We start from the raw sequence: 27,196 nt of genomic DNA on the forward strand, positions 1-27,196 counted from the left end.
ATTTAACTTTATGTACTGATAACAGAAAACTCTACCAGATGTAATAAATCACAGGAAAAAGGAACCAGGCTCAGAACAAGGTATAATATAATCCCTCTTGTGTAAATTTAAAAATAGAACATTTATACACAAACTTACGGGTACATAAAATTGTTTTAGAAGGAAGAAATAAAAACACAGAGGCCATACAGAAACATGCAAAAAGTAGATCAATGATGTTTTGGGATTGGCAGAGTCCATAGTCGATGTAAATAACTCTCGTATTAAGGACAATGATGTGTTATTTTTAAAAATCAAAATATATCACATAACAATCATATTCTGCCAGGTAGTTCATAAACTGCATTCATATCTATTATTTTAATTGATACTTAACCTTGTTGTGTAGGTAGGACAAGTTATCCTCCTCCCCACCCTGCTTCCCCCACCCCTTCTACTTTTTAAACCTAAGCGGAAGCAGTCACACAAATGAGAAACTTGGATAGAATTCACAATTGCACCTCCTGCCTACAAAGTCCGGAAGCTTTCCATTTTGGCCTTCAACCTCCTTTTTTTTTTTTAATATATTTTTTTTAAGATTTTATTTTATTTTTTCCTTTTTCTCCCCAAAGCCCCCCGGTACATAGTTGTATATTCTTCATTGTGGGTCTTTCTAGTTGTGCTATGTGGGATGCTGCCTCAGCGTGGTCTGATGAGCAGTGCCATGTCCACGCCCAGGATTCGAACCAACGAAACTTAACCACTCAGGCACGGGGCCAGCCCCCTTCAACCTCCTTTTAAAACAGAAATCCAAGGCTTTCATTTAAAAAGATGCTCATATTACCTGTTTGGGGAGGGTCTCTTCTCCACTGATACATGTGACTTCTTGCTCTGCTGAGATACCTCCTACTTGCTCTGCCGAGCCGTTTCCAGAAATGATAGGACAGGTAATATACAAAAGAAGACACAAATCAGGCATGAGAGGCTAGCAGGAGGGAGAGTCTGACTCACCAAAGCTTTCCATTTCTAACTGGCACTGTTGTCGTAAAAGGGATGACAATTTCCCCAAGAAGCATCAGTGAATTTATTTTTTTAAAACTTATTTTGGATATTTTCACACAAATATAAAAGTAGACAGAACAGTATAATTAACCCAAGAGTACCCATTACCCAATTTCAAAAATAATCAATACTTTGCCAATCTTGTTCCACTGAAGCACCCATTCCCATTATCTTCTTTTGGAATACTTAATAACAAACCCTAAATATCATTTCACTTGTAAAAATGTTTGTAATACTAACTGATAAGGAATTTTTTTTACATAAACACTATCATTATTATACCTAACAAAATTAGCAATGATCCTTTAATACCATCTAATACCCAGACCCAGTTCAAATTAAAAATTTTCCAATTATTCTAAAGTTGCTCTTTACAGTGGATTTATTCCAGGCAGAATCCAAACAAGGTCTCCACAATGAGCTTGAGTGTTACGTCTCTTAAGACTCTTTCGGGGGCCAGCTCCATGACACAGAGGTAAAGTATGATGCCCTCTGCTTCAGTGGCCTGGGTTTGTGGGTTCAGATTCTGGCTACACCACTTGTCAGCCATGCTGTGGTGGCAACCCACATATAAAGTGGAGGAAGACTGGCAACAGATGTTAGCTCGGGATTAATCTTCCTCAGCAAAAAAAACCCAAAAAACAAATAAGAAAACCCAGACTCTTTCATTCTATGACAATTCTCCTTCACTCATTTTTAGCCCTTCCTTGTCAGTGATTTGTTAGGAAGAGACCTGGCCATTTGTCTGATGAATGTCCTACCTCCTGGATTTGGCTGACTGCTTCCTTGTGGCACTGCTTCCTTGTTGCTTTATCGCCTACATTTCCTATAAACTGGCAGTTAGATCTAGAGGTCTCAGTAGATTTAATCCTGTTTGCTGGGAAGAGGAACGGCAGCAAGAACACTTCACGGGTTGTGTGCTTCTGACTGCAGCACATCAGGAGGCTCACAGTGGGTTCAGCTGGTGTCAGTCCAGTCCCTAGACCATCAGGTTCCTCATCAACCTTTCACAACCTCCATTAATGATCAAGAAGAGGATTTTTAATTTTTAGTCACTTTTCTTTTTGAGTCTCAAATTGTCCCACTGTAGGCCAGTGGGGGGGGAGGGATCCCTTCAAATTGGCTCTTCTTCTTTTAAAAAATCCAAACTTTTATTGAAGTGTAATATGCACACAGAAAAATATATCATAAGTATTCAGTTTAAAGAATTTTCACAAACTACTATAAACCAGAACATCACCAATAACCACAAGAGTGCCTCTTATACCCTTACGTCCTCCTTGTATCTGCAAGGGGAGGGGCTCACCTTGCCTGCACCACAGGTAACCACTACACTAAATTCTAACACCATCGATTGATTTTTGTGTGTTTCTGTATATAAATGACATCTCAGAGTTTTTTGTGTCTGCTACTTTTGTTCCTCGCTGTCTGTAAGATTCTTCCATACTAATGTGTGGAGTTGTAGTTCATTCATTTTCACTGCTCCAGTGTTTTATTACATACAGTACTACATATGTAACAATTATTCATCCATTCTACTCCTGATGAGCATTTGTAGTAATCAGTTTTTCACCTATTACAAACAGCACTGTTACATTTTTGTACTTGTCTTTAACAAAAGTATGTACTCATTTCTTTGGGTATATATCTAGAAGTGGAATTGCTGAGCCATAGGTTATATATGTATAACGAGCTTGAAAGATACTATCAAAATGTTTCTACCAATTTACACTCCCATCAGCAGTGTATGAGAGATCTGGTTACTTTATACCCTTTCCGATACTTGATATTGTCAGTCTTTGTAATTTTAGCTGTTGTAGTGGGTGCATACTGGTTACCACACTGTGGTTTATTTTATATTTCCCTGATACTAATGAAGTCTTTTTACATATTTATTGGCCATTTGGCTACCCTCTTTTGGAAAAAAAGTCTTTTGCCCATTTTTCTGTTAGGTTGTAGAAGTTATTTATATATCCTAGATATAAGTCCTTTTACAGATATATGTATTATGAATGTCTTTTCCAGTCTGTGGGTTGCCATTTCACTCTCTTAATACTGTCTTCTGATGAGCATAAGTTCTAAATTAAAATTCACCTGTTTTATTATTGATTTGCTGGAGAAATCTGGTCCTTTGTCCTGTAAAATGTCCTACATCCTCGACTGGACTGACTGCTTCCTCATGGTACTGCTTAACTTTCATTTACGGTAAAGTTACAGAGTTGTACGACCATCACCACAATCCAATTTTAAAACATTTCCATCACTCCAGAAAGACCCATCATGCCAATTTAGAATCATTTCACATTTGCAGCAGCAGTCCTAGGCAACTACTAATCTACTTTGTCTCTATATTTACCTTTTCTGGACATTTTATATAAGTGGAAATATCTACGCTGGCTTGTAATTTTCTTGTATTGCTTCTAGATTTTGAAGTACTCCTTACTCCTGGGTTTTATCCTTCACATATTCTTCTAAATATTAGAATGGTTTCACTTTTTACACTAGATCTCTGATTCACTTATAATATATACTGAATTACAGTATGAGGATTCTTGCAACTTTATTGTTTTCTAGTTAGCTATCCAGTTTTAACAATACTAATGCAAAAGTCTATCTTTTCTCCACTGATTTGAGACATCCCCTTTACAATATAGATTTTCATACTCATTTAAGACCTTTTTCTAGATGTTCCATTTGTAGAATGTCCTACATTTTAGATTTGAATGATTACATCTTTGAAGTCTTGTTCACCTTTTTCTTCTACTCCTGCCTATAAACTGTGCAAAATGGTTATCATATCCAGAGTCTTAAGTAGACTCAGAGTTTTTTGGGGCAGCAACAGTACTTCCTAGGTGGTGTGGACATTTCTGACTGCCACACATCAAGAGGCACACAGGGTCTGGTGGTTTTCCTTCTCTGAGATGCTAAGACTGATCAATGGATTCTGGCGGTATCAGCTTGGTCCTTCCATTACAAAGAATCCCACCAACCTTTCAACCTAATGGTTTTAGGATGCACTGATGATCTTTGCCTAAATACATCATTTCATTAGGAGTCATAAAATGATGATTTATTTTCTATCATTCCTGCTCCAATTATTGGCTGGAATTTTTCTATTTAAAAAAACTTCCTTGGGGGTGGGTGAGAGGGATGAAAAGGCAGAGAATAGAGAATTTTTAGGGCAGTGAAAATACTCTGTATGATATTATAATGATGGATATATGTCATTATACATTTGTCCAAACCCACAGAATGTACAACACCAAAAGTGAACACCAATGTAAACTATGGACTTCGGGTGATCGTGGTGTGTAACAAATGCACCATTCTGGTGAGTGATGCTGATGGGGAAGAGGCAATGCATGTGTGGGAACAGAGGATATATGGGAAATCTCTGAATCTTCCTCTCGATTTTGTTGTGAACTTTAAACTACTCTAAGAAAATGAAGTCTTAAAAAAACCCAGGGGCTGGCCCCGTGGCCAAGTGGTTAGGTTCACGCACTCCACTGCAGGCGGCCCAGTGTTTCATTGGTTCGAATCCTGGGCGCGGACATGGCACTGCTCATCAAACCACGCTGAGGCAGCGTCCCACATGCCACAACTAGAAGGACCCACAACGAAGAATATACAACTATGTACTGGGGGGCCTTGGGGAGAAAAAGGAATAAATAAAATCTTTATAAAAAAAAAAAAACCTCAGGGGCCGGCCCCGTGGCCGAGTGGTTAAGTTCATGCTCTCTGCTTCGGCGGCCCAGGGTTTTGCTGGTTTGGATCCCAGGCATGGACATGGCACTGCTCATCAGGCCACATTGAGGCGGCATCCCACATGCAACAACTAGAAGGATTCACAACTAAAAAATGTACAACTGGGGCCGGCCCTGTGGCTGAGTGGTTAAGTTCGTGTGCTCCGCTTCTGCGGCCCAGGCTTAAACCTGTTCGAATCCTGGGCATGGACATGGCACCGCTCATCAAGCCATGCTGAGGCGGCATCCCACATGCCGCAACTAGAAGGACCCACAACTAAGAATATACAGGGGGCTTTGGGGAAAAAAAGGAAAACAAATCTTAAAAAAAAAAAAATCTGTGTTTAAAAAAAAAAAAGCACAACTATGTGCTGGGGGGATTTGGGGAGAAAAAGCCGAAAAAAAAAATTAAAAAAAACAAACAAACCCAAATCTCTTTCATCAACTATTTGGTTTTCCTGAATACAGTTCACACAGGAAAGGCAAGATAAATGCTTAATCCTTTATTTATCAGTTTTCAGAGTAATGAATTAGGGCCCTAATAACTTATGATGGTGATAAAAGAGGTTTTTAAAAAAGTGCATAATTATGAATTTATAGCTTTTCATAGATTTCATGTATTTCAATCTATTTCAATCCACAATCCAAGATATATTCATTATTCTTTTTAATGCTCAAATTGTCCCATCTTAGGCCACTAGGATTTCTTTCAAGGCTGCTCCTGGGCCTACTGACATAACTCTACGAAACTTAGATGGCTTCCCTGCTTTCTAGCACAACAAAATGCCCTAAAAACATTGTCTATTTCCTATCCCAGACCTGGAAAGCTATTTCTCCAAGAAGCCCTGGTTCTTTTTAGTGGGAAAAGACCACAATGTGGGGTATCAGGAGGTTTTTAATGTAAGCAGATCACTACATAAAGTTCATGTGCACAATACATAACATTATAGTAGGACTTAAAGAGTGGCAGACTGGACAGGGGGCTGAATTTACAAAGCTTTTCTTTTAAAGAATCAACTTTTTTCTCAGATATCGAAGAAAATAAAGGGGAATGTAAAATGCCATTACAAAGTGACTGACTCACTGGGTCACAAATCACATTAAATTGCAAGCTAGATCAAATCCTCTCTATATAATTATGGCCAGCGAAAGCTCTGTACTATAAGGCAGGAATCTATCAGATTGGGGGCGGGGGGTGGGGGGAGAGAAAATATCGAAACACAAATCTAGAGTTTCTAGCCTTCTGAAGTCTAAGCTTTATGCCTGATAGCCTTGCGAATCCAAAACTGGACAAAATACACACCTTCTAAAACGACAGCTCCAGGTTCCTCCGCCAGGACAACAACCTCTTCATTCTCTGTGGAGCTGTCACTGTCAGAATCGGACCTACTTGATACCTGCAAGTCTGCAGAGACAGGATTCCTGGTCTCTGAATCATTAGAGGTAGCTGGCAAGTGAGGCTGGGTCCTGCTCACTTGAAAGTAAGCATCCAATGGTGCTCTTGACCTACATATGCAGAAAGACAACAGAATTATAGTACAATGGATCATCATCACAAGAATAATCCACAGGAAGAATTTGAATGTAAATCCTAGTAATTTCAACCCATCTCCAGGTTATTAAATGCTGCCTTTGAACACTGAAGCAGGAACAGCAGATTTAGGCAGATGCTGGCTGACCTGGACATTCTCTTTTCCACTCAATTATTAGCCCACACTGGAGCTTGACCCTTCTGTTAAAAGCTAATTCCACTTTACTGGCCTTTGGCAGTGTGTCGCTATCTTTTAACAGACATGACTCAGCAATTTGTTCGCTGTTACTAGAGAACTGAAAAGAGAAGATGGGCAAGAAGAAAAAGGACACTGTTGATCAACATGACCCTACGGGATTCTGCTGCTGCAGCTCCGGAGACAAGTCTTTCAGAGCATTGTATGAAGTCTGGCTTCAGTCATCATTGTTTCACTTCTTATTTTAAGATAATATTTTTTTCTTTCTTGCAGGGGAAGATTTGCCCTAAGCTAACATCTGTTGCCAATCTTCCTCCCCACCCCACCCCCGCCCACAAAGCCCCAGTATACAACAGCTGTGTATAGTTCTAAGTTCTTCTGGTTCTTCTCTGTCAGCCGCCGCCACAGCACGGCTACTGACAGACAAGCAGTATGGTTCCATGCCCAGGAACTGAATGCAGGCTGCCAAAGCAGACTGTGCCAAACTTTAACTGCTAGGCCATCAGGGCTGGCTCTTAAGATGCCATTTTTCTTTTCAAGTTTAAATAATGTCAGGTTAAGATTAAAAACAGTATAATATCAAAAAATAACTCAAAATAAGAAGAGCTGGGAGGAGACAACACTCCAATCTATTCTGGCTGGCTGAGTTTCAACCGTAACCACTACTATACCTCAGTTTCCCTCACTTCCAAGAGAACAAGTCATCCCCACTTATGGCACAGAATTAATGAAGTTTAATATTAAAAACCAAAAAGCTGTTCTGAACTTTAGATCATACTTCCTAGCTAATAATTACAAAGTATTACTGAAAGGTGGCCTACTTTAAGTTTTAATAACTATCTTTATGACATTAAGATACATTATTGTCCAGAAACATTGTCGGACACTGCTCACACAAAAAAATTTTGATTTTTCATAGTTTGGCTGCAATTTATGACAAATTAGGGCTTTTTATTAAAAAATTAATGATTGAATGGAACAAAATAAACACTATTTGGTATCTAATTCAGTAGATAAAAGATTTGCTCTTGTAAAGAAAAAAGAAACGTGAATGAATTGAAATGAGAAGTAGCAATCAAGTGCTTTTTTCTTTTTGAGTCACAATTTCTAAGTGTACAATTCAGTGGTTTTTAGCATAACCATAAGGTTGCAGAACCATCGCCACTATCTGATTCTGAAACACTTTCATCACACCTAAAAGGAACCTTGTATCCATTAGCAGTTACTCCTCCTTCTCCCTTTCCCCCAGTCTCTGGCAACCACTAATCTACTTTTTTGTCTCTATGGATTTGCCTACTGTGAACATTTCATAAGAAAGGAATTACATAATATGTGGTCTTTTGTTCTGGCTTCTTTCACAACTTGATATATACAGAGATCACATCATCTGCAAATAGCTATGGTTTTATTGCTTCCTTTCCAACTGGAAAGCCTTTTATTTCTTCTTCTTGCCTAACAGCTCTGGCTAAAATCTCCAGGATAATGGTGAATAGAAGTGGCAAAAGCACACCTCCTTGTCTTGTTCCTGATCTTAGGCGTAAAGCTTTCAGTCTCTGTCCATTAGGTATGATGCTGGTTGTGGGTTTTTCACTGATGCCCTTTAGGAGGCTGAAGATTCCTTCCATTCCTATTCATCGTTGTTGTTATAATACGATTTTGTCAAATGCTTTTTCTGCATCTGAGATATTCATGTTTTCTCCCTTTATTGTATTAATATGTTGTATCTCATTGCTTTTTATATGTTGAATCAACCTTGCTTTCCTGGAACAAATTCTATTTGGTTATGGCCTATAGTACTTTTTATATGTTGCCGGGTTTGGTTTGCTAGTATTTTGTTGAGAATTCTTGCTTCTATATTTATAAAGGATATTGGTCTATAGTTTTCTTGTGATGTCTTTGTATGGTTTTGGTATCAAGGTAACACTGGGCTTACAGAATCAGTTGGGAAATGTTCCCTCCTCTTCCATTTTTTGGAAGAGTTAATGAAGTACTGGTGTTATTTCATCTTTAGGCATTTGGTAGAATTCACCAGGGAAGCCACCTCGTTCTGGCCTCTTCTTTGTAGGAAGCGTTTTTAAATTACTAATCCAATCTCTACTTGTTATTGGTCTATTCAGATTTTCTTTCTCTTGACTGTGTAGCTTAAGTCTTTCTAGAAATTTGTCAATTTCACCTAGGTTACCTAATTTCTTGGTATGAAACTGTCCACAGTATTCCCTTATAATATTGCTTTCCTCTGCAAGGCTCACAGTAATGTTCCCCCTTTCATCCCTGATTTTAATACTTTGAGTCTTCTCTTTAGTCAGTCTAGCCAGAAGTTTGTCAACTTGGTTGATCTTTTAAAAGAACCAACTTTTGGATTAGTTGATTTTCTCTCTTGCTTTTCAATTCTCTATTTCTGCTCTACTGGTCATTATTTCCTTCCTTCCTTCTGCTTGCTTTGGATTTTGTTTGCTTTTCTTTTTCTAAGGCTAGGTTATTGATTTGAGTACTTTCTTCTTTTTTAGTATACCCGTCAACAGTTATAAATTTCTCTCTAAGCATTACTTCAGCTGCATAAAAGTTTTGATATACTATGTTTTTTTTGTTTTGGAGGAAGATTAGCCCTGAGCTAACTACTGCCAATCTTCCTCTTTTTGCTGAGGAAGACTGGCCCTGAGCTAACATCCATGCCCATCTTCCTCTACTTTATACATGCAACACCTACCATAGCATGGCTTTTGCCAAGTGGTGCCATGTCCACACCCAGGATCCGAACTGGAGAACCCCAGGCCGCCGAGAAGTGGAACGTGCGAACTTAACCACTGTGCCACCAGGCCGGCCCCTATGTTTTTCTTTTCATTCATCTCAAAGTACTTTTTAATTTTCCTTGGGATTTCTTCTCTGACCTATTGGATATTTAGGAATGAGTTGTGTAATTTCTACATATTGTGAATTTCCCAAAACTCTTTCTGGTACTGATATCTGCTTTCATTCTATTGTGGTAGGAGAACATACTTTGTATCACTTCAATCCTTTATTGAGGTTTGTTTTACGGCCTACTACATGATCTGCCCTGGAAAATGTTCTATGTGCACTTGAGTAATAAGTATTCTTTTGTTGTTGACTGGAATTTTCTATAAATGTCTCTTAGGTCTAGCAGGTTTCTTTTTTCTTTTCTTTTCTTTTCTTTCTTTTTGAGGAAGATTAGCCCTGAGCTAACATCGCCACCAATCCTCCTCTTTTTGCTAAGGAAGACTGGCCCTGAGCTAACATCTGTGCCCACCTTCCTCTACTTTATATGTGGGACACCTGCGACAGTGTGGCCTGCCAAGCAGTGCCATGTGCGCACCCAGGATCTGAACTGGGAACCCCTGGGCCGCCGAGAAGCAGAATGTGCGAACTTAACCGCTGCGCCACTGGGCGGGCCTCAGGTCTAGTAGGTTTATAGTGTTGTTCCAGTCTTCTAGTTCCTCGTTAATCTTCCGTGTAGCTGCTCTACTCATCATCGAAAGTGGGGTACTGTTTTGTGCCAGTCTTAGCCTACTGGTAGTGAAGCTACCAGCTAGAAATGCCGAGGGGTCCCAGTGAGTCTCCCACAGACATCTTTCCTTTCCAAACCAATGTTATGACCAGATCGAACCTTGTGGTTCTTATTATGATTGCAAGACGCCCTTCAGCAATAACCATCAGAAAACTTGGAGAAAAAAACATTTACCACTTACAGGCCCTGGAGTGTACAAAGCACACCAGGGAGCATGTGGTGAGGTTGCAGGTAGAGAGGGAGAGTGAGCAAGCATGGGCCTAGGGTTCTACTTTTATTAGGGTTGAGGGTAGGGGTCTAGGGTTTCGCAGACTTGCTCTCTATTGGCAAATTTAAAACATAAGAGCGGGAATTTAAAGTGCAGGGGAGGGGGGCTGGCCCCGTGGCCGAGTGGTTAAGTTCGCGCGCTCCGCTGCAGGCGGCCCAGTGTTTCGTTAGTTCGAATCCTGGACGCGGACATGGCACTGCTCATCAGACCACGGTGAGGCGGCGTCCCACATGCCACAACTAGGAGAACCCACAACGGAGAATACACAACTATGTACCGGGGGGCTTTGGGGAGAAAAAGGAAAAAATAAATAAATAAATAAATAAAGTGCAGGGGAAAAAAGAAAAAGAAAGGAAGAAAACCCAAGCAGCCCAAATGGCCAGTTATCTAAATCAACCGGGACCTCTAAAACAAGGGAGCCTCATGGTTGTGGTGGTGCTAGGCACTTATCTAGTTGTGTGGCTGGCAGTGTCTTTATTGGAGACAGCCTTCAGTGAAGCACATGCCTCTTCGCAGTGGATGCCTCAGCAATAAAAGCTTAAGTCAGGTACTTGCTCTACAAAAGAAGAGCCCCTGCCAGGACTTACACCACAGGTACTGACATCTACTATTATTGGTGAATTGTCTATCTCTCACATCAATTCTGTCAGTTTTTGCTTCATCTATGTGGGGGCTCTGTTGTTAGGGGCATATGAGCTTATAATTGTTATGTTTTTTAGATGGATTGACCCTTTTATCGTTACAAAATGCCCCTCTTTGACTCCTAGAACAATTTTTGTCTTAAAGTCTATTTTGTCTGATATTAGCATAGCAACTCCAACTCTTGCGTGGTTAGTGTTTACATGGTATATCTTGTTTCATCCTTTTACTTTCAACCTATTAGTGTCTTTGAATACTAAGTGTGTGTCTTGCAGACAGTATATAGATTTTTATAAATCCATTCTGTTGATCTATGCCTTTTGATTACAGCATTTAATCCATTTGCATTTAGCATAATTACCAATAAGGTCGGATTTATGTCTGCCATTTTGCTGTTTGTTTTCTATGTCTTAGGTCTTTTCTGTTCCTCTCTCTCCATTATTGCCTTCTTTTGTGTTAAATATTTTCTAGCATACCACTTTAATACTCTTGTCATTTCTTCTACGACGTATTTTTGAGTTATTTTCTTAGTGGTTGACCTCAGGATTATAATTAACACCTTAATTTACAATAATCTAGTTCAGAGTGATATCATCTTATTTCAACAGTAACAAAAACTTTACTCCTATATAGCGCCATTCTCTCTCCACTTTTGCTGTTGTCATATAAATTACATCTGATGATTATGTGCCCATCAACACAGATTTATAGTTATTTCTTTTCTTTCTTTCTTTTTTTTGAGGAAGATTAGCCCCGAGCTAACTACTGCCAGTCCTCCTCTTTTTGCTGAGGAAGACTGGCCTTGAGCTAACATCCGTGCCAATCTTCCTCTACTTTATATGTGGGACACCTACCACAGCATGGCATGCTAAGGGGTGCCATGTCTGCACCGGGGATCTGAACCGGCGAACCCCAGGCTGCCACAACAGAACGTGCACACTCAACCGCTGCACCACCAGGTCAGCCCCTATAGTTACTTATGCTGTTGTCTTCTAAATAATATAGGAGAAAAGGAGAATTATAAATAAGAAATATATATGTATTGTCTTTTATATTTACATATGTAGTTATCTTTGTGGTGCTCTTTGTTTCTTCATATGGATTCAATTTATGTCTGGTGTTAATTTCAGCCTGAAGAACACTCTTTAGTAACTCTTGTGGGACAGGATTCCTCTGAGGAAATGGTTTTTTTAAAAAAAATCCTGGGGCCGGCCCAGTGGCGCAGTGGTTAAGTTTGAACATTCTGCTTCTCCGCAGCCCAGAGTTTCCTGGTTCGGATCCCGGGTGTGGACATGGCACCGTTTGGCAAAAGCCATGCTGTGGTAGGCATCCCGAGTATAAAGTAGAGGAAGATGGGCATGGATGTTAGCTCAGGGTCAGTCTTCCTCAGCAAAAAGAGGAGGATTGGCAGTAGTTAGCTCAGGGCTAATCTTCCAAAAAAAAAAAAAAAAATCCTGAAATGCCTTATTGCTCTTTCATTTTTTAAGGATAGTTTTGCTTGACAAAGAATTTAGTTGAGTTTTTTCTTTCAATACTTGGAATAGGTCATCCAACTGCCTTCTGACTTTCATGATGATGAGAAATCAGCTGTTAATTTTGGGTATCCTTTGTACACGATGAGTCACTTCTCTCTTGCTGATTTCAAGATTCTCTCTTTTCTTTAGCTTTGACAGTTTGATGTGTCTAGCTGTGGATGGATCTCTTTTGAGTTTATTCTACTTAAGAGTTTGTTGAGCTTTTGTAATGTTTTACATCAGATTTGGGAAGTATTTGGTCATTATTTCTTCAAATATTCTTTCTGCCCCTTTCTCTCGTCTCCTTCAGGGACTCCCATTATGCACATGTTGAAATATTTGATGATGTCCCACAGGTCTCTTGAGATTCTGTTCATCATTCTTCATTCTTTTTTCTTTCTATATCTAGATAGGATAATCTCAATTGACCTATCTTCAAATTTGCTTCTTGACTTTTCAAGTCAATTCTTTCTTTTGCTTGCTCAAATTTGTTGTTGGGTCCTCTAGTGATTTTTTTCACTTATTGTTCTTGTTTATGCCAGCATTTCTATTTTGTACATTGTATAATTTCAATCTCTTTATTGAAACTATTTGGTGACACATTATTTTACATTTTCCTTTAGTTCTCTGAATATATTCATTTATTTTAAAGATTGGTGGGGCTGGCCCTGTGGCCGAGTGGTTAAGTTTGCATGCTCTGCTTCGGCAGCCCAGGGTTTTGCCAGTTCGAATCCTGGGCACGGACATGGCATCACTCATTAAGCCACACTGAGGTGGCGTCCCACATGCCACAACTAGAAGGACCCACAACTAAAAATACACAACTATGTACCGGGGGGCTTTGGGAGAAAAAGGAAAAATAAAATCTTTAAAAAAAAAAAAAGATTGGCACCTGAGCCAATCTTCTTTTTTTCCCCTGCTTTTTCTCCCCGAATCCCCCGGCTACATAGTTGCATATTCTAGTTGTGGGTCCTTCTATTTGTGGCATGTGGGACGCCACCTCAACGTGGCTTATGAGTGGCGCCACATCCGCACTCAGGATCGGAACCAGCAAAACCCTGGCCCTGCGGAGCAGAGCGGGTGAACCTAACCACTCGGCCACGGGGCCGGCCCTCTCTGAATATATTTAAATAGCAGAATTAAAGTCTGTCCAGTAAGTCTACAGTTCCTTTTTCTCCCCTGTGTATGGGTCATACTTCCTTTGCACATCTTGTAATTCTTTTCTTGAAAACCGGACATTTCAAATAATACAGTAACTTTGGAAATCAAATTTCCCCCTTTCCATGGTTTGTTGTTGTGATTTCTTACAGTTGCTACTGTTTAGAGACTTTTCTTAAGTAATCCCTAAAGTTTGTTTAGTTAGCTTAGTGGTCACTTCCTAACTGGACAGAGATTTCCTTAAACACCTAGAACTAGCAAGTCTCCCAGTCTTTGCCGAGGGACTGTGTGTATGTGTTGGGGCATGCCTTCCATAATCAGCCAGCTAGGCGACAATTCTGCCTTGGCTTTCACTTCCTGCTTGTGCAGAGCCTCAAGGTCAGCCAGAGTTGAGAGCTTAGTCCTTCTTAGGTTTTTCCTGAGCATGGGCACAGCTGCACAAAGCCCTGGGCATACGTGTGGCCTTCTAGATTCCCAAAAATACATCAGAGCTTTTCGAAACTCCTATGAAGCCCTCATTCCCCAGCTTTGCCTTTTAAGCTTTTTGGTGAGTCTATTGTTTGCCCCAGTGGTTATCTACCGCCTCAGGCAGCTGTTGGGGAAAAGGCTTTAGTCTTTTTAGACTTGGCAAGCTCTAAGTCAGGGACAGTCTTGTGAGTGGGATCTTCTAGGAAACCACTAAACAGGTCAAAAAAAGAATTCTTGGGGGCTGGCCTGGTGGCGCAGTGGTTAAGTTCGCACATTCCACTTTGGCAGCCCAGGGTTCGCTGATTCAGATCCCAGGTGCGGACATGGCACCACTTGTCAAGCCATGCTGTGGCAGGCGTCCCACATATAAAGCAGAGGAAGATGGGCATGGATGTTAGCTCAGGGCCAGTCTTCTTCAGCAAAGAAAGAGGAGGATTGACAACACATGTTAGCTCAGGGCTAATCTTCCTCAAAAAAAAAAAGGAGAATTCTTTGGGAATGAGGCTTTGAAAGAGCTCCAACCCCATTTTACTCCCGCTAGTGTCTGCCAGGCCATTGGTTTTCACTGTGATTGCAGGCAGTTGGTTTTCAAGGTCACCAGGGAGTTGAAAAGGGGTAGGGAATAGGGAATGCCACAAAGCTCACTGTTCTTACTGAGATTCAGCTGTTTTTCTTTAATAATCACTCCCTGAATTGCTACAAGCATTTCGTAAATTTCCAGAGTCCTGAAAAAGTTGATTCTGTTAAATTTTGCCAGTTGTTTCATTGCGTTTATGGAGAGAATTTTCTGAAGTCCTGACTCTGCCATCTTCACTGATATCACTCAGGTTTTCTTTTTGAAAAAATGCTAAGCAGGTTTACCAACTTATTTTCGGGAACTGTGTGAACAGCAGCTTTCACTACCATGAGAATAAGTATAAGAACATAACAGCATTTCCAAAGAAAAAAATTTTTTTTTTTAAGATTTTATTTTTCCCTTTTTCTCCCCAAAGCCCCCCCGGTGCATAGTTGTCTATTTTTAGTTTTGGGTCCTTCTAGTTGTGCACGTGGGATGCCACCTCAGCATGGCTTGATGAGTGGTGCCATGTCCAAGCCCAGGATCTGAACTGGTGAAACCCTGGGCCGCCGAAGCAGAGCGCACAAACTTAACCACTTGGCCCCAGAACCTTTTAATCAAATTAAACATATACTAAAGTTAGGCTAATAGTTGGGCTACTGACATGCATACCAATAGCAGTCTGCATAGAAACCAGTAAAAAATTAAGTGATTAACTACTTTTTAAAAAATCACTCATGAATATTGCTTTTATATAGCAAAACAGGCATTTCCAAGGTCAGCTGGGGACACAGAAAAGGGGAGCTATGAAGAGTAACAGGAGGCAGTGCTAGGGTTTCTCAGCCGTGAAACCCAAGAAATCCTCCTCCTTCCCTGCACTTATCTTTGAATTAAATAATAGTATAGTAAGTACTCGCCTCCTGCTTACCCTCTGTCGTCCTAGGTTCCATAAGCTCCCTGAGAACATACCCTGATCTGTCCTGATCACCAGTGTATCTCCAGGGCAAAGTTCAGTCTCCCACATAATGGAGTGTTATAGACATTTGATGAATGAGTGATGACGCTGGCAGCCAGAATCAAGCAGCCTCAAACAAAGAAACAGGAAAGGAGTTTGTGACCTTGGCTGGGAAGCCTGTTGGGAAAAATACCTCACTACTCAGCTTTCCCCAACTTTGGCTTCTTGGTGGAGTCTGACGCAAAAGCTGCTCACCTGGCCCAGGTTCTCAACACCTGGCCAGTGAGTCTGTCAGGCGGAGTTAATGCCAAATACCATAATGAGAAATTCACCTCAAGAAATGCAGGAGTAAAATCAGTCCTGAGAAAGCTCACACTTTCATGTGACTTTAGTGTGAAATCTGCTTACAACACAATATTTAGGGAAAAAAAAGTTTTAATACCACGTTTATCTGGCTCCGGAACCCATGTTCTGTCCACTGAACTGCTCAGTCCCTGGCCCTTTAGGTTTATTCCCTTTGTGGGGAGACACATGCAATTGTCAGTCAAATAACTTGACTGACATCTTTCAACATCTAAATTTTGCAACCTAGTCCCTGAGCACAGATTCTACATACATCAAGCAATTTTCTGACTGGAGTTTGGCTTTGTGTAAATATCTTCTGGGAAAATCATGCTGACCAGGCCAACAAGAGAATTTGGTTTCTATGGTGTTTCTATTTCTCTCTGTAAATTAGTAACTGGTTTACAAGTGTCACTCTCCCGTGAGTTGATTAAGACAAGTTAGCGTCCCCCACCATGAGCAATCAACTACCCCTGACAAGAGTGAGCGTATGAACAAGGCTGAGGACTACTGCAGAGGCCTCTTGGCAGCCACCAGCTCCTGACGACACCATTCTCAATTCTCAACCCACTTACTCACTTCAAGGGGGTCCCCAAATTGCAATACAAGTTGCCTTCACCTATGACACAAATGTAAGAAATCTTATCTTGTCTTCATAATCCAAGGGAATGACATCCTAAAATAACAGAGTAACATGCATTTGCAAGTCCTGTCAACACAGAACTATGCACCCAGCTTCCTTGATGGGTCACACCCAGAAGTGACCAGACACTACAGAGCAGGAGCCACAGTAAGAGTAGGCCCTGAGACAGTAATCAGCAGGATCCATGGAAAAAAGATGCTGAATCCAGAATCAGAAGGCACAATCCCAATTCCAGAGTTACCCCAGTCGAATCACAAATTATCCCACTGGCTTTCTTATTTGTTAAATGTAGGTAGTAGATGGCTACCACTTTTTAGTATCATCTCGTTCTTTTCTCTTTTTTTTTAAAGATCTTGTTTTTTTTCCTTTTTCTCCCCAAAGCCCCCCAGTACATAGTTGCATATTCTTCGTTGTGGGTCCTTCTAGTTGTGGCATGTGGGACGCCGCCTCAGCATGGTCTGATGAGCAGTACCATGTCGGCGCCCAGGATTCGAACCAAGGAAACACTGGGCTGCCTGCAGCGGAGCAAGCGAACTTAACCACTCGGCCACGGGGCCAGCCCCTCGTTCTTTTCTTTTTTTGAGGAAGATTTCCCAGAGCTAACATCCGGTGCCAATCCTCCTCCTTTTGCTGAGGAAGAGCTAACATCCCTGCCCATCTTCCTCTACTTTATATGTGGGACGCCTGCCACAGCATGGCTTGATAAGCGATGTGTAGGTCGGCACGTGGGATCCAAACCGGCGAACCCCCGGCTGGCCCCATCATCTCATTATTTTCATAGTGTTAGAAAACAAATGGATCTGACTGAAGCTTCCTTTACTTGCCTGTGTAGAAAACAAGTCAGATCCAGGTTCCAATCCCAGCTCTAACCTCCTGCGCACTGGGGCAGTGAGATCCTGAAGCAAGTACTCTCTCAGGGTCCAAGTTCCTTCACAGTAAAATGAAGAGGTTGAATTCAATCTCTTCAAACATTATGAAAACACTTAGAAGGCCAAATGTGAAATGAAGTATTTCAAATAAAGCAGGAGGAAGTTAAAAAACAGACAAGGCATAGACAATTGTTATTCTTCATAATCACCCTGTCAAGACTTGACAGCTAAGCCCTTTAAGAGGCAACTTCAAACCAAAAAACTATGAAAGAAAACTATTTTTGACTCTGTAACACATTCTCAGGTGAAGGCTGGAACATTTGCCACTTAGTCAGATAAGCTGTAAACTAAGTGACATCCTACTTTTCACAAGGCTTCTCTAAATCCAGCCTGCCTGTCTCCCAAGACCACTGCACCACTAAGTGGAGTGCCAACCAACAATGGATCTTGGGAGAGTGCAGCAGCCTTGCAAATTAAAAAACACTTTCTTGGGGCCGGCCCCGTCACTGAGTGGTTAAGTTCGCACGCTCTGCTTCAGCGGCCCAGGGTTTCGCTGATTCAGATCCAGGGCGTGGACATGGCACCGCTCATCAGGCCATGCTGAGGTGGCATCCCACACGCCACAACTAGAAGGACCCACAACTAAGATACATAACTATGTACCGTGGAGGGGGGGGGTGCTTTGGGGAGAAAAAGCAGGAAAGAAAAAAAGATTGGCAACAGTTGTTAGCTCAGGTGCCAATCTTTAAAAAAAAAAAGAAACACTTTCTTGATGTACAAGATACAAACGATGTAAAGAAGGGCCAGCCTCTACAGGAACTGTTGCCAACAAGCTACCACCTAGTCTTCAGAGCTACCAAGGTTAACACATTCCCTCACTACTTTGTGAAGTAAATGAGGCAAGCACTTTTATTTTCCTCTGACTCCGGCCCATCCTTAGCAGCACCGGTGGTATGACCAGAGCCTAAGGTTCACAATTCCCAATCTGGCACTAATCACACGAAATATACACATATTTACCTGGCACTGTCTGTCCTCTGAGACCCTCCGACTCGTGTCCTGTGTGAAGCAGACCTCCTCCTCCTCGCTCTTATTGGCCCCACACCACTGTCTGAGGGTGGTCTTAGGAATTGCAGCATGCCATGAAGCCTCTGCAGCCCGCTGATGAAGCTGTTCACTGAATTCAACGAAGACACTCCAAGGGTACGGTTAGCACCAGATTCCTGTGTATGTTCCTCTGAAGGTCCTGGGTTGACGTTCTCCACACTCCCTTCTCCCAAGAGCTCCACTTCCTCTGTCAGGTCAATGGACACCTGTGGAGCAGGCTGGAGCAGGGGTGGTCCCCTTTGGCTGCTGACCACATCAGCAGGTGCAGGCTGAAGCAGGAGTGGCCCTCCTTGGCTGCTAACCACTTGAGCAGGAGCAGGCTGAAGCAGGAGTGGCCCTCCTTGGCTGCTGACCACTTGAGCAGGAGCAGGCCGAAGCAGGAGTGGCCCTCCTTGGCTGCTGACCACTTGAGCAGGAGCAGGCCGAAGCAGGAGTGGCCCTCCTTGGCTGCTGACCACCTGAACAGGAGCAGGCCGAAGCAGCAGTGGCCCTCCTTGGCTGCTGACCACCTGAACAGGAGCAGGCCGAAGCAGCAGTGGCCCTCCTTGGCTGCTGACCACCTGAGCAGGAGCAGGCTGAAGCAGGAGTGGAGCTCCTTGGCTGACCACCTGAGCCGGAGCAGGCTGAAGCAGGAGTGGCCCTCCTTGGCTGCTGACCACTTGAGCAGGAGCAGGCTGATCTGCAGCATGATGATCTAACTGCACGTGAAGATCATATTCCATTGCTTCATGAGCCATTACTGGGAAAGCAATAGTTGTAAAATGTATTAGCAAAATAAAAAACATACGATGCAGCTGATATAATCATATCTAGTCTTGTAGAATTTGTTTAAAATCATTCTTGGCAAAACTGAGAAGCTTAAAGAGAAGATTTTAGTTACTTAGTTTAAGTCAGAGTGTTTTGGTAATCATCAACTTTTTCCTCCATAACAAGAGCTTATAAGCAGTTTTCCAGTTCCACCCTTGAAAACATGAAGTCATGTGATCATACCACTGTCTTCTACAATAGAAAGATCTATAAAATATGGAGATTGAACTATTCTCCCAGACCTCTTGCAGTTCTTTGTCCCAACCTGAATATGGACATTTACCAAAACAAATGCATAAAATGCTGTATTTAATTCTAGTAGGCAACATTCATCCTTCATGGCACCAAGTTACAAAGCATAAACAAAGGACATGTTTACACTTGCAAAATTAACTTGATTACTAACTCAAAATGGAAGTTTACCTAATTTCTCCAAAAAGGCTGAGTAACCTTTATTTACCCGATTCTTTTCATTATCTTTGTTTCCCATCTCTAATTCCACTTGTCAGTCTAGTCAACAAATACTTATCAATCACCTGTTATGTCTCTTTCATTATGTTTTCCATTTCTAACTGCATTACATCAGTCTATTCAAGAAATACTTATGAAGCACCTGTTATGCAGTCAGACACCCCAGAGGCAAAGACAAATCTCATATAAGAGTTTACAATCTATGGGGGCCGGCCCCACGGCCGAGTGGTTAAGTTCACACACTCTGCTTTGTGAGCCCAGGTTTGGTTCCTAGGTGTGGACCTACACCACTTGTCTGTCAGTGGCCATCCTGTGGCAGCAGCGGCTCATATACAAAAAGAAGATTGGCAACAGATGTTAGCTCACAGTGAATCTTGCTAAGCAAAAAAAAAAAAAAAAGCTGATCATATGAAGAGCCAAGAAAGTTTCAGAAGGAAATCAGTAGGCAGGGTCCCTGGTGAGCATGGATTTGGTGCTTTTGAGAAGAAATCACTGTAAGGAAGAGCAGATAGTATGGGATGAGTTGATGAGGCAGGATGCTATCACTAAAGGCCTCAAGGGCCTTGGTAAGGGCCTTCTCTGTTAGGAATGGACTGTAGGGGAGCAGAGTGCAAGCAAGGTGACCAGTTTATAGGCTACTGTGGAAGTGTAAATTAGTGGTCAGAGGCTTGACAGCAGCGGAGATAGAAAGGAGTAGACAGCTTTAAGAATCCTCAGCATAGTCACGTTACTTAAAATCATGGGATAGATTAAACTACCTAAGAAGGAATAGAGATAGAAGACAAGTGGGCCAAAGACTAAAACCAGAGAGACTAACATTAAAATGACAGGAGTTATAGGAAGAGAAGCCAGTAAGGAAGACTACGAGTAGGAGGAAACCTGGAGGAGTATGGTGTCTCGGGAGAATGTTTCAAGGAAGGAACGCTCAAGTGTGTCAAGTGCTACCTGGGGAAGAATGGCCACTAGACTCAGCAACATGGAGATGACAGCCAATCCAGAAAAGAGTAATCTCCCATAAGTGATGGGGTCAGAGGCCAGACTGGAGTGGGCAGAGTAAATGGAGGGAATTCCAATATACATGGTGGATAAAGCAAAGTATCCTTCTCTTTCTAGTCATCCCTGAAAACCCATGAACATAACAACAGGCATTAAAAAAAGGATAAACTACAAGGACAAAGCATATGCAAACAGGATATAAGATATGCAAATCAGTTCTTTGAGGCCATAAAGGAGACTGATGACTGGCAATTACTTAGTAGAGCTGAAAAGATGAAACAACAGCCTGGAAAGAGGGAAATGTGTGCTATTGGTTTCCCACTAAGGGAAGTGTAGAAACCAGGTACCACAGAAGGCAGCATTGAAAGATGGAGCTGCAAAGGAGGGCCGGTTGAAAGCCTGTAAAAGCAATCAGCCTGTCTCCCACTCAAACAACAAAAAGCCAGTCAGCCAAAGAAACAAACAAAACCTCCTCCCCGCTGTGCTGTAGAAAACTCGAAGTTTGAACCCAACAGGCTTAGGACCAGCATGGAAGGTGGCACAGATGTGACAATAAGGAGTTTTACAAACTGATCTGAAAGTCTACAAACTGAACAGTGTGAGGCATTTCCAACCTTTCTCCCCAGCTTTTTTCCCCTGCACAAATCCAGGATACAATATTCTGGTTTATATATATTCTCTATGCCCCAAAGCAGGGGATTAAAGGATTGTTCCCCAGAGAAAACTAGCTCAAGAAAAAAGATCTATAAATACTGACAGTTGTGAATCCCCCAAGAAAATGGCTGCATCTCTGTCTATAAACCTAACAGTAAAAGCCCACTGGTTGATAAGGTTCAGCCGGTCATACGGAGCTTTCAATCAGCTTTCTGGAGGGGGTCTCTCCTAATAATGAATAAATAGCTAAGGATCAACCGACATTTGAGGAAAGCCTCCAACGTGACATAAAAAGATCCAACTAGACGAACAGAAGAAACTTGGAGAGAAAAATGGGAGAAAAGCAAGAAACAGTAAAAAAAAAAAAAGTAAATTAAAATTTAAAAAAATCCAAACTTCCAAGAAAAGAATGCCAGGGGAAAAAAGCACAAATCAGAAAACAATAATGAGTTCTTGGAAATAAAAATGACAGTCAAAATAAAGGATTTAATAGATGGATTGGAAGATAAAGTCAAGGAACTCTTCCAGAAAGTACAATAAAAAGATAGCCAAGTAAGACAATAACAAAATGAAAAGACTCAAGCCAGGATATCTGATTAACTGAAGTACCAGAAAGAACGAACGCAGAAAACCGAGAAGAAAGTAGCAAAAACCTCTGGTCAAGATAGAACCATAAGCTCTCTTCCAACTAAGAATCCCAACATGGTAAAGTTTCCTCAAAAAAATAAATCCAACAGAAAAGATCAGGTTGCAAACAAATCCATTATAATTCCATTTTTGGGACATTTAAAAACATGCAAAACCATGCTGCTATCTGGACTTATATGCAATTGCAGAATAAAACAAGCCTGGGCATGAAAAATAACAAAGGCAGGAGAGGGAGGGTGCAGGGTACACACGAGGCTTCAACTATATATATATACATAGTATTTTTATTTCTTTAAAAAGAAATTGGAAGCAACTATATTAAAAGGTCAAGGGCAAAATTTGTTAGATCTGGGTGATGAGTGCACATCTTTTGTTTTTTTTTATTATTCTCTGTACCTTTCAGTACAGTTAAATATTAGAAAATGAAGTAAATTTCTTCCCATCATATGCCAGTTCTGATTAGAAAGCAACCAGTTCAGATTAAAACAGGAAGGCAGACAGTCGAATCCTAGTCTGACTCATTCCTATATCCACAGCATCAAGTACCTAGCAGATGCTAAATACCTACTGAATTATCCATCATACACCTAAAAAAACCCAAACCAACCAAAAAAACCCAACAACTAAGAACATACCACCTGATGTAGAGAGATACAGATACAGCAGAGATACAGAACATCATCTCGGCAGAAAGTTCTATGGAACAGTGCTGTTCTGGAGCCAAGCTTCCCAGACAATGTGGGGAAATACGATCCCTCCAGTCCTTGGGGTAACCAGCGGTGCAAAAGACCGCCGGCTGGTCCCGCCAAGCCTTGAGCAGCCTTGTCCTTGACCTCGGCATGCCACACAAATGCTATTTTCTAGGTATGCCAAGAGAGTTGGTGCTTAAAATGTTAACCTCTCACTTGTCATCTCACCAAGCTTCGTTATTCAGATTTCAACGTCCTCAACAGGCCCCAATGAGCAAGGTAAGAGGCGGCCCCACCTCGGTACAAAGGATCCCTGCTCTGCCACGTACTACTTTCCCATCCTCTGTTAAACTGTAGGGTGGGGATAATGAAAGTATTTATGCCACGCTGTTGTTGTAAGGTAAAGTTGGATGAAACTAACGACTAGGTTTTCATTTTACTTGAAAGCGATGCAAAGAACGGGCGCTCAACGGGAGGGTAGCCGAGGGACCTCGCACTCCCGCCCGCGGCGAACTCGGCTCGGTCCGGACGGTCCGAAGTTCCTGCCTTCCCCGTCCCCCACCCGACCTCGGGCACCCCCTCCCCCAGCAATCCCGAAAGGGCGGGGGTTCGGGAGCTCAGCCCCGACCGTTGGCGCCGCCCGGAGAGGCCGAACCTCCTCAGGCCGCCGGATTCCATGCCCGCCCGCAGCCCACCTCGTGGGACGTCCCCAGGCCCCGCATGCAGGGACCAACCCGGGTCGTTACCGCGGAGCCCGAGGCTCAAAGCCTGGGAAGGGGCAAGCGCCCTCCTCACCTGAAGCCGGAAAGGCGAGGTCCGGCCCACGAGGGCACCGCAGCGGCAGACCGTTTCTTTAGTAGAAATCGCCTACGCCAGGGCCAAACACCACTTCCTGGGCAGCTCAAGCTGCCCGCCCGCGCCGCGGGCGCAGCCTGCTCCTATTGGGCAGCAGTCCCAGCCGGCGGCCAATACCCTCTTTTCTTCTTCCTTTGGTCGCCCCTGGCTGAAACAGCGGCGCTCTCATTGGCTGGTCCCTCGTAAACTGACTAGGCGGGACCACGCGCGGGGAGCCCTCGTACAATTGGTAGAAATCTACGTCCGTCACCTCGCGCCCGTTTCCAAAGAGAAGAGCCGAAAAAGGGTTTTACCGCTTTTTATTTGAACTTTCTGGCGGGAGAAAGTTCTAAGGAAAAGATTTATGGACCCATTTCGAAAAGAAGACGGAAATATTAAAACTGTGGCTCCTGCTGCTTCTCCCCAGCTCTTTAGCGAAAGAGCTGTCTTTATGCAAAGGCTGGTAGCTAATCTAATAATTTCAAAATATTGCCCCCAGAATTCTGGAGCCCATTAAGAGGCGTGGGACACTCCCCTTCATATATATCCTCCTGCGGGGTTGGAGAGATCGTGCAAAAGAACTTGCCTACACGATCTCTTCAATTTGAAACGTTTGCAATACATTGCCTGCTGCTATAACTATCATCACATCGCTTAACTGCAAACATTTTTCAGTCATCTCGCTGAAAGACAAAATCTCACTTTTAAGAAGAAGACCTAAAAATGTAAACCTTAGACACAGACTACACATTGCCAAAATTTTATTTAATCAGCTACGAATTTTCAGTGAAATTGGTAGCAGAGGAGGCCATAAATAACTGAAAGTCATAGATAATCTGAATATTGACTTTTCGGTATTTTTCTCCTCTAAACTTTTCACCAAAGGCGGTATCAGCATTTGCACTTTTTTTCCTTTTCTTGCCTTTCTAAGGAAGTTGCTGCTGAGTCATAGAATGGCTCATATTAGGAGAAAGGAATTTTTTCTTTCATAAACAAACACATATATTAGGAGTAGAATGAAAAACGTTTTGAGTGACTCTCACTGTTGTATAAGTACTGCATGTCCAATGCAGAGAAATTAGACAATGCAGAGAGGCAGAAAAAAAATTGTCTCTATCCAGAGAAGTCGCGACCAACTTTGTTTAAATCTACATCTATCTAAATACAGTCATGCATCCCTTAACAACAACAAAGTTGTTAGGTGATTTCGTCGTTGTGTGAACATCACAGAGTGTGCTTACACAAACCTAGATGGTATAGCCTGCTACACACTGTAGTAGGCTGTATGGTCTAGCCTATTGCTCCTAGGCTACAACCAATACAGCACGTTACTGAACCGAATGCTGTAGGCAATTGGGACACAATGGTATTTGTACATCTAAACATAGAAAAGCTACAGTAAAAATACGGCATAAAAGATAAAAAATGGTATACCTGTATAGGGCACTTACCATGAATGAAACTTGCAGGACTGGAATTTGCTCTGGGTGAGTCAATGAGTGAGTGATGAGTGAATGTGAAAGCCTAGGACACTGCTATACACTTCTGTAGTCTTTATAAACACAGTACACTTAGGCTACACTGAATTTATAAAAAATAATTTGCTTTCTTCAATAATTAATTAACTTTGTCTTACTGTAACTTTTTTACTTTATAAACTTTTTAATATTTTTAACTTTTTGACTGGTGATAACACATAGCTTAAAACACAAACACATTGTATAACTGTACAAAAATATTTTCTTTCTTTATATCCTTATTCTGTAAGCTGTTTTTTTAAATTTTTATTTATTTATTTATTTTAAAGATTGGCCCTGGGCTAAGGTCTGTTGCCAATCTTTTTTTTTTCATCTTCTTCTCCCCAAAGCCTCTCAGTACATAGTTGGCTGTCCTATGTGGGACGCTGCCTCAGCATGGCCTGATGAGCGCTGCTAAGTCTGCGCCCAGAATCCGAATGGGCAAAACCCTTAGCTGCCAAAGTGGTGCACATGAACTTAACCACTTGCCCAGGGGCCGGCCCCCGTAAGCTGTGTTTTAAAAATTTTTTTAATTTTTTTACTTTTTAAACTTTTTTGTTAAAAACTAAGACACAAACATGCACATTAGCCAGGCCCACACAGGGTCAGGATCATCAGTATCACTGTCTTCCACCTCCACATCTTGTCCCACTGGAAAGTCTTCAGGGGCAACAACACACATGAAGTTATCATTTCCTACAGTAACAAAATGCTTTCTTTTGGAATATCTCCTGAAGGGCCTGCCTGAGGCTCTTCTTAAAGAGATGTCACTCTTTTCAGAAATATGTCCATGGTGATTTGCTTGATTTCTTTCTTTTTTTAAATCATAGTACTGATGTCTGAAATTTTCTTTTAAATGCATAAAAATTAGGATGGATTAGTGGATAGAAAGAGGCATGGACAGGCGGATTTGTATGCGATAAAATACATATAGTAAACTGTTACTTGTAGAATTTAGATGGTACATATATAGGTGTTTAGAATATAATTCTACTAACTTTTCTGTGTATTTGGAAATTTTCATGAATAAATGTTGAGGAAAAAATTAGGTGCTGAGCCTGAGAGGATATCCTGTGCAAGTGAGGGGCCGTGAAGATTAAGTTTAATAGTTTCACAGTGAATCCACCTCTCCCTGTGGGTCTGCCAGAGTGTGAATAATTAATCTACAAGGGAGAATTGTCATTGTAACTCTTACAGTAAAGAGAACAAAGGATTTATTTTATTTTTTAATTTTTTTTGCTGAGGAAGATTTGCCCTGAGCTAACAGCTATGCCAGTCTTCCTCTATTTTGTATGTGGGTTGCCGCCACAGCATGGCCACCACTGAATGGTGTAGGTCCATGCCTGGGAACTACACCTGCTCTGCCACAGCGGAGAGAGCCAAACTTAACCACTAGGCCATGGGGCTGGCCCCAAGAACAAAGGATTTTAAAGATGAAAATAGTAGTGCTTGATGGTAAACTCCAAAAAAGAATCATTTTAGGGGCCAGTCCAGTGGCTGAATGGTTGGGTTTGTGCCCTCCACTTTGGTGGCCCAGGGTTTCGCTGGTTCAGATCCTGGGCATGTGTAGCCGCCCCTGATGCAGGAAGGGTTAATAATCACTGGAAAAGGCTTGCCAGCAAACTGTGACCCAGAGGTGAGAATGCCGGTCAGCCAAAGATGGGTAAGACCCCCAGGGCGGGGCAACCTAAGACAGGCGTGGTCGCCTGGGGGCACAGATGGAGACACATATCGATATCGGGAGCAGGAGGGGCCGTTGCCTAAGAGACCTTGCCTGCTCCGAGATAAAAATATACGAGCACAGCAATAACATGATAATATCAAAACAGAGGCCGAGGGAGGGCTCCTTGAAAAATCACTAAGAATTCTTGGCATTCGCTAATTACTTCATCCAGAACACCTGTGTATGTTTAACAGATGTAAGCTATGTATATATTGAAACGCTGGTTATAATAAACTCAGAGTGGCCATCAGCCCTCTCCGCATCTATCCTGGTGTGTACATTGGATCACGACACCGACAGCATG

General features: G+C 42.0%; 1 protein-coding gene across 2 annotated transcripts in view; it reads right to left on the minus strand.

Moving 5' to 3' along the window:
* Positions 1–23,750, minus strand: part of RFWD3 (ring finger and WD repeat domain 3) — a 40,368-nt gene extending 16,618 nt beyond the window's left edge. For both annotated transcript variants that reach the window (XM_070500250.1, XM_014850314.3), the window contains exons 1-4: positions 23,614–23,750; positions 18,467–19,292; positions 6,088–6,290; positions 824–894 (exon numbers count right to left, since the gene is read on the minus strand). In XM_070500250.1, coding sequence (XP_070356351.1) covers positions 824–894; positions 6,088–6,290; positions 18,467–19,290 — 1,098 coding nt within the window. In that variant the 5' untranslated portion in view covers positions 19,291–19,292; positions 23,614–23,750. The remainder of the gene's footprint in view (positions 1–823; positions 895–6,087; positions 6,291–18,466; positions 19,293–23,613) is intronic.
* Between the last annotated feature and the right edge of the window lie 3,446 nt (positions 23,751–27,196).

The sequence above is a fragment of the Equus asinus genome, chromosome 28 (assembly GCF_041296235.1).
Source record: "Equus asinus isolate D_3611 breed Donkey chromosome 28, EquAss-T2T_v2, whole genome shotgun sequence".
NCBI classification, from domain to species: domain Eukaryota; kingdom Metazoa; phylum Chordata; class Mammalia; order Perissodactyla; family Equidae; genus Equus; species Equus asinus.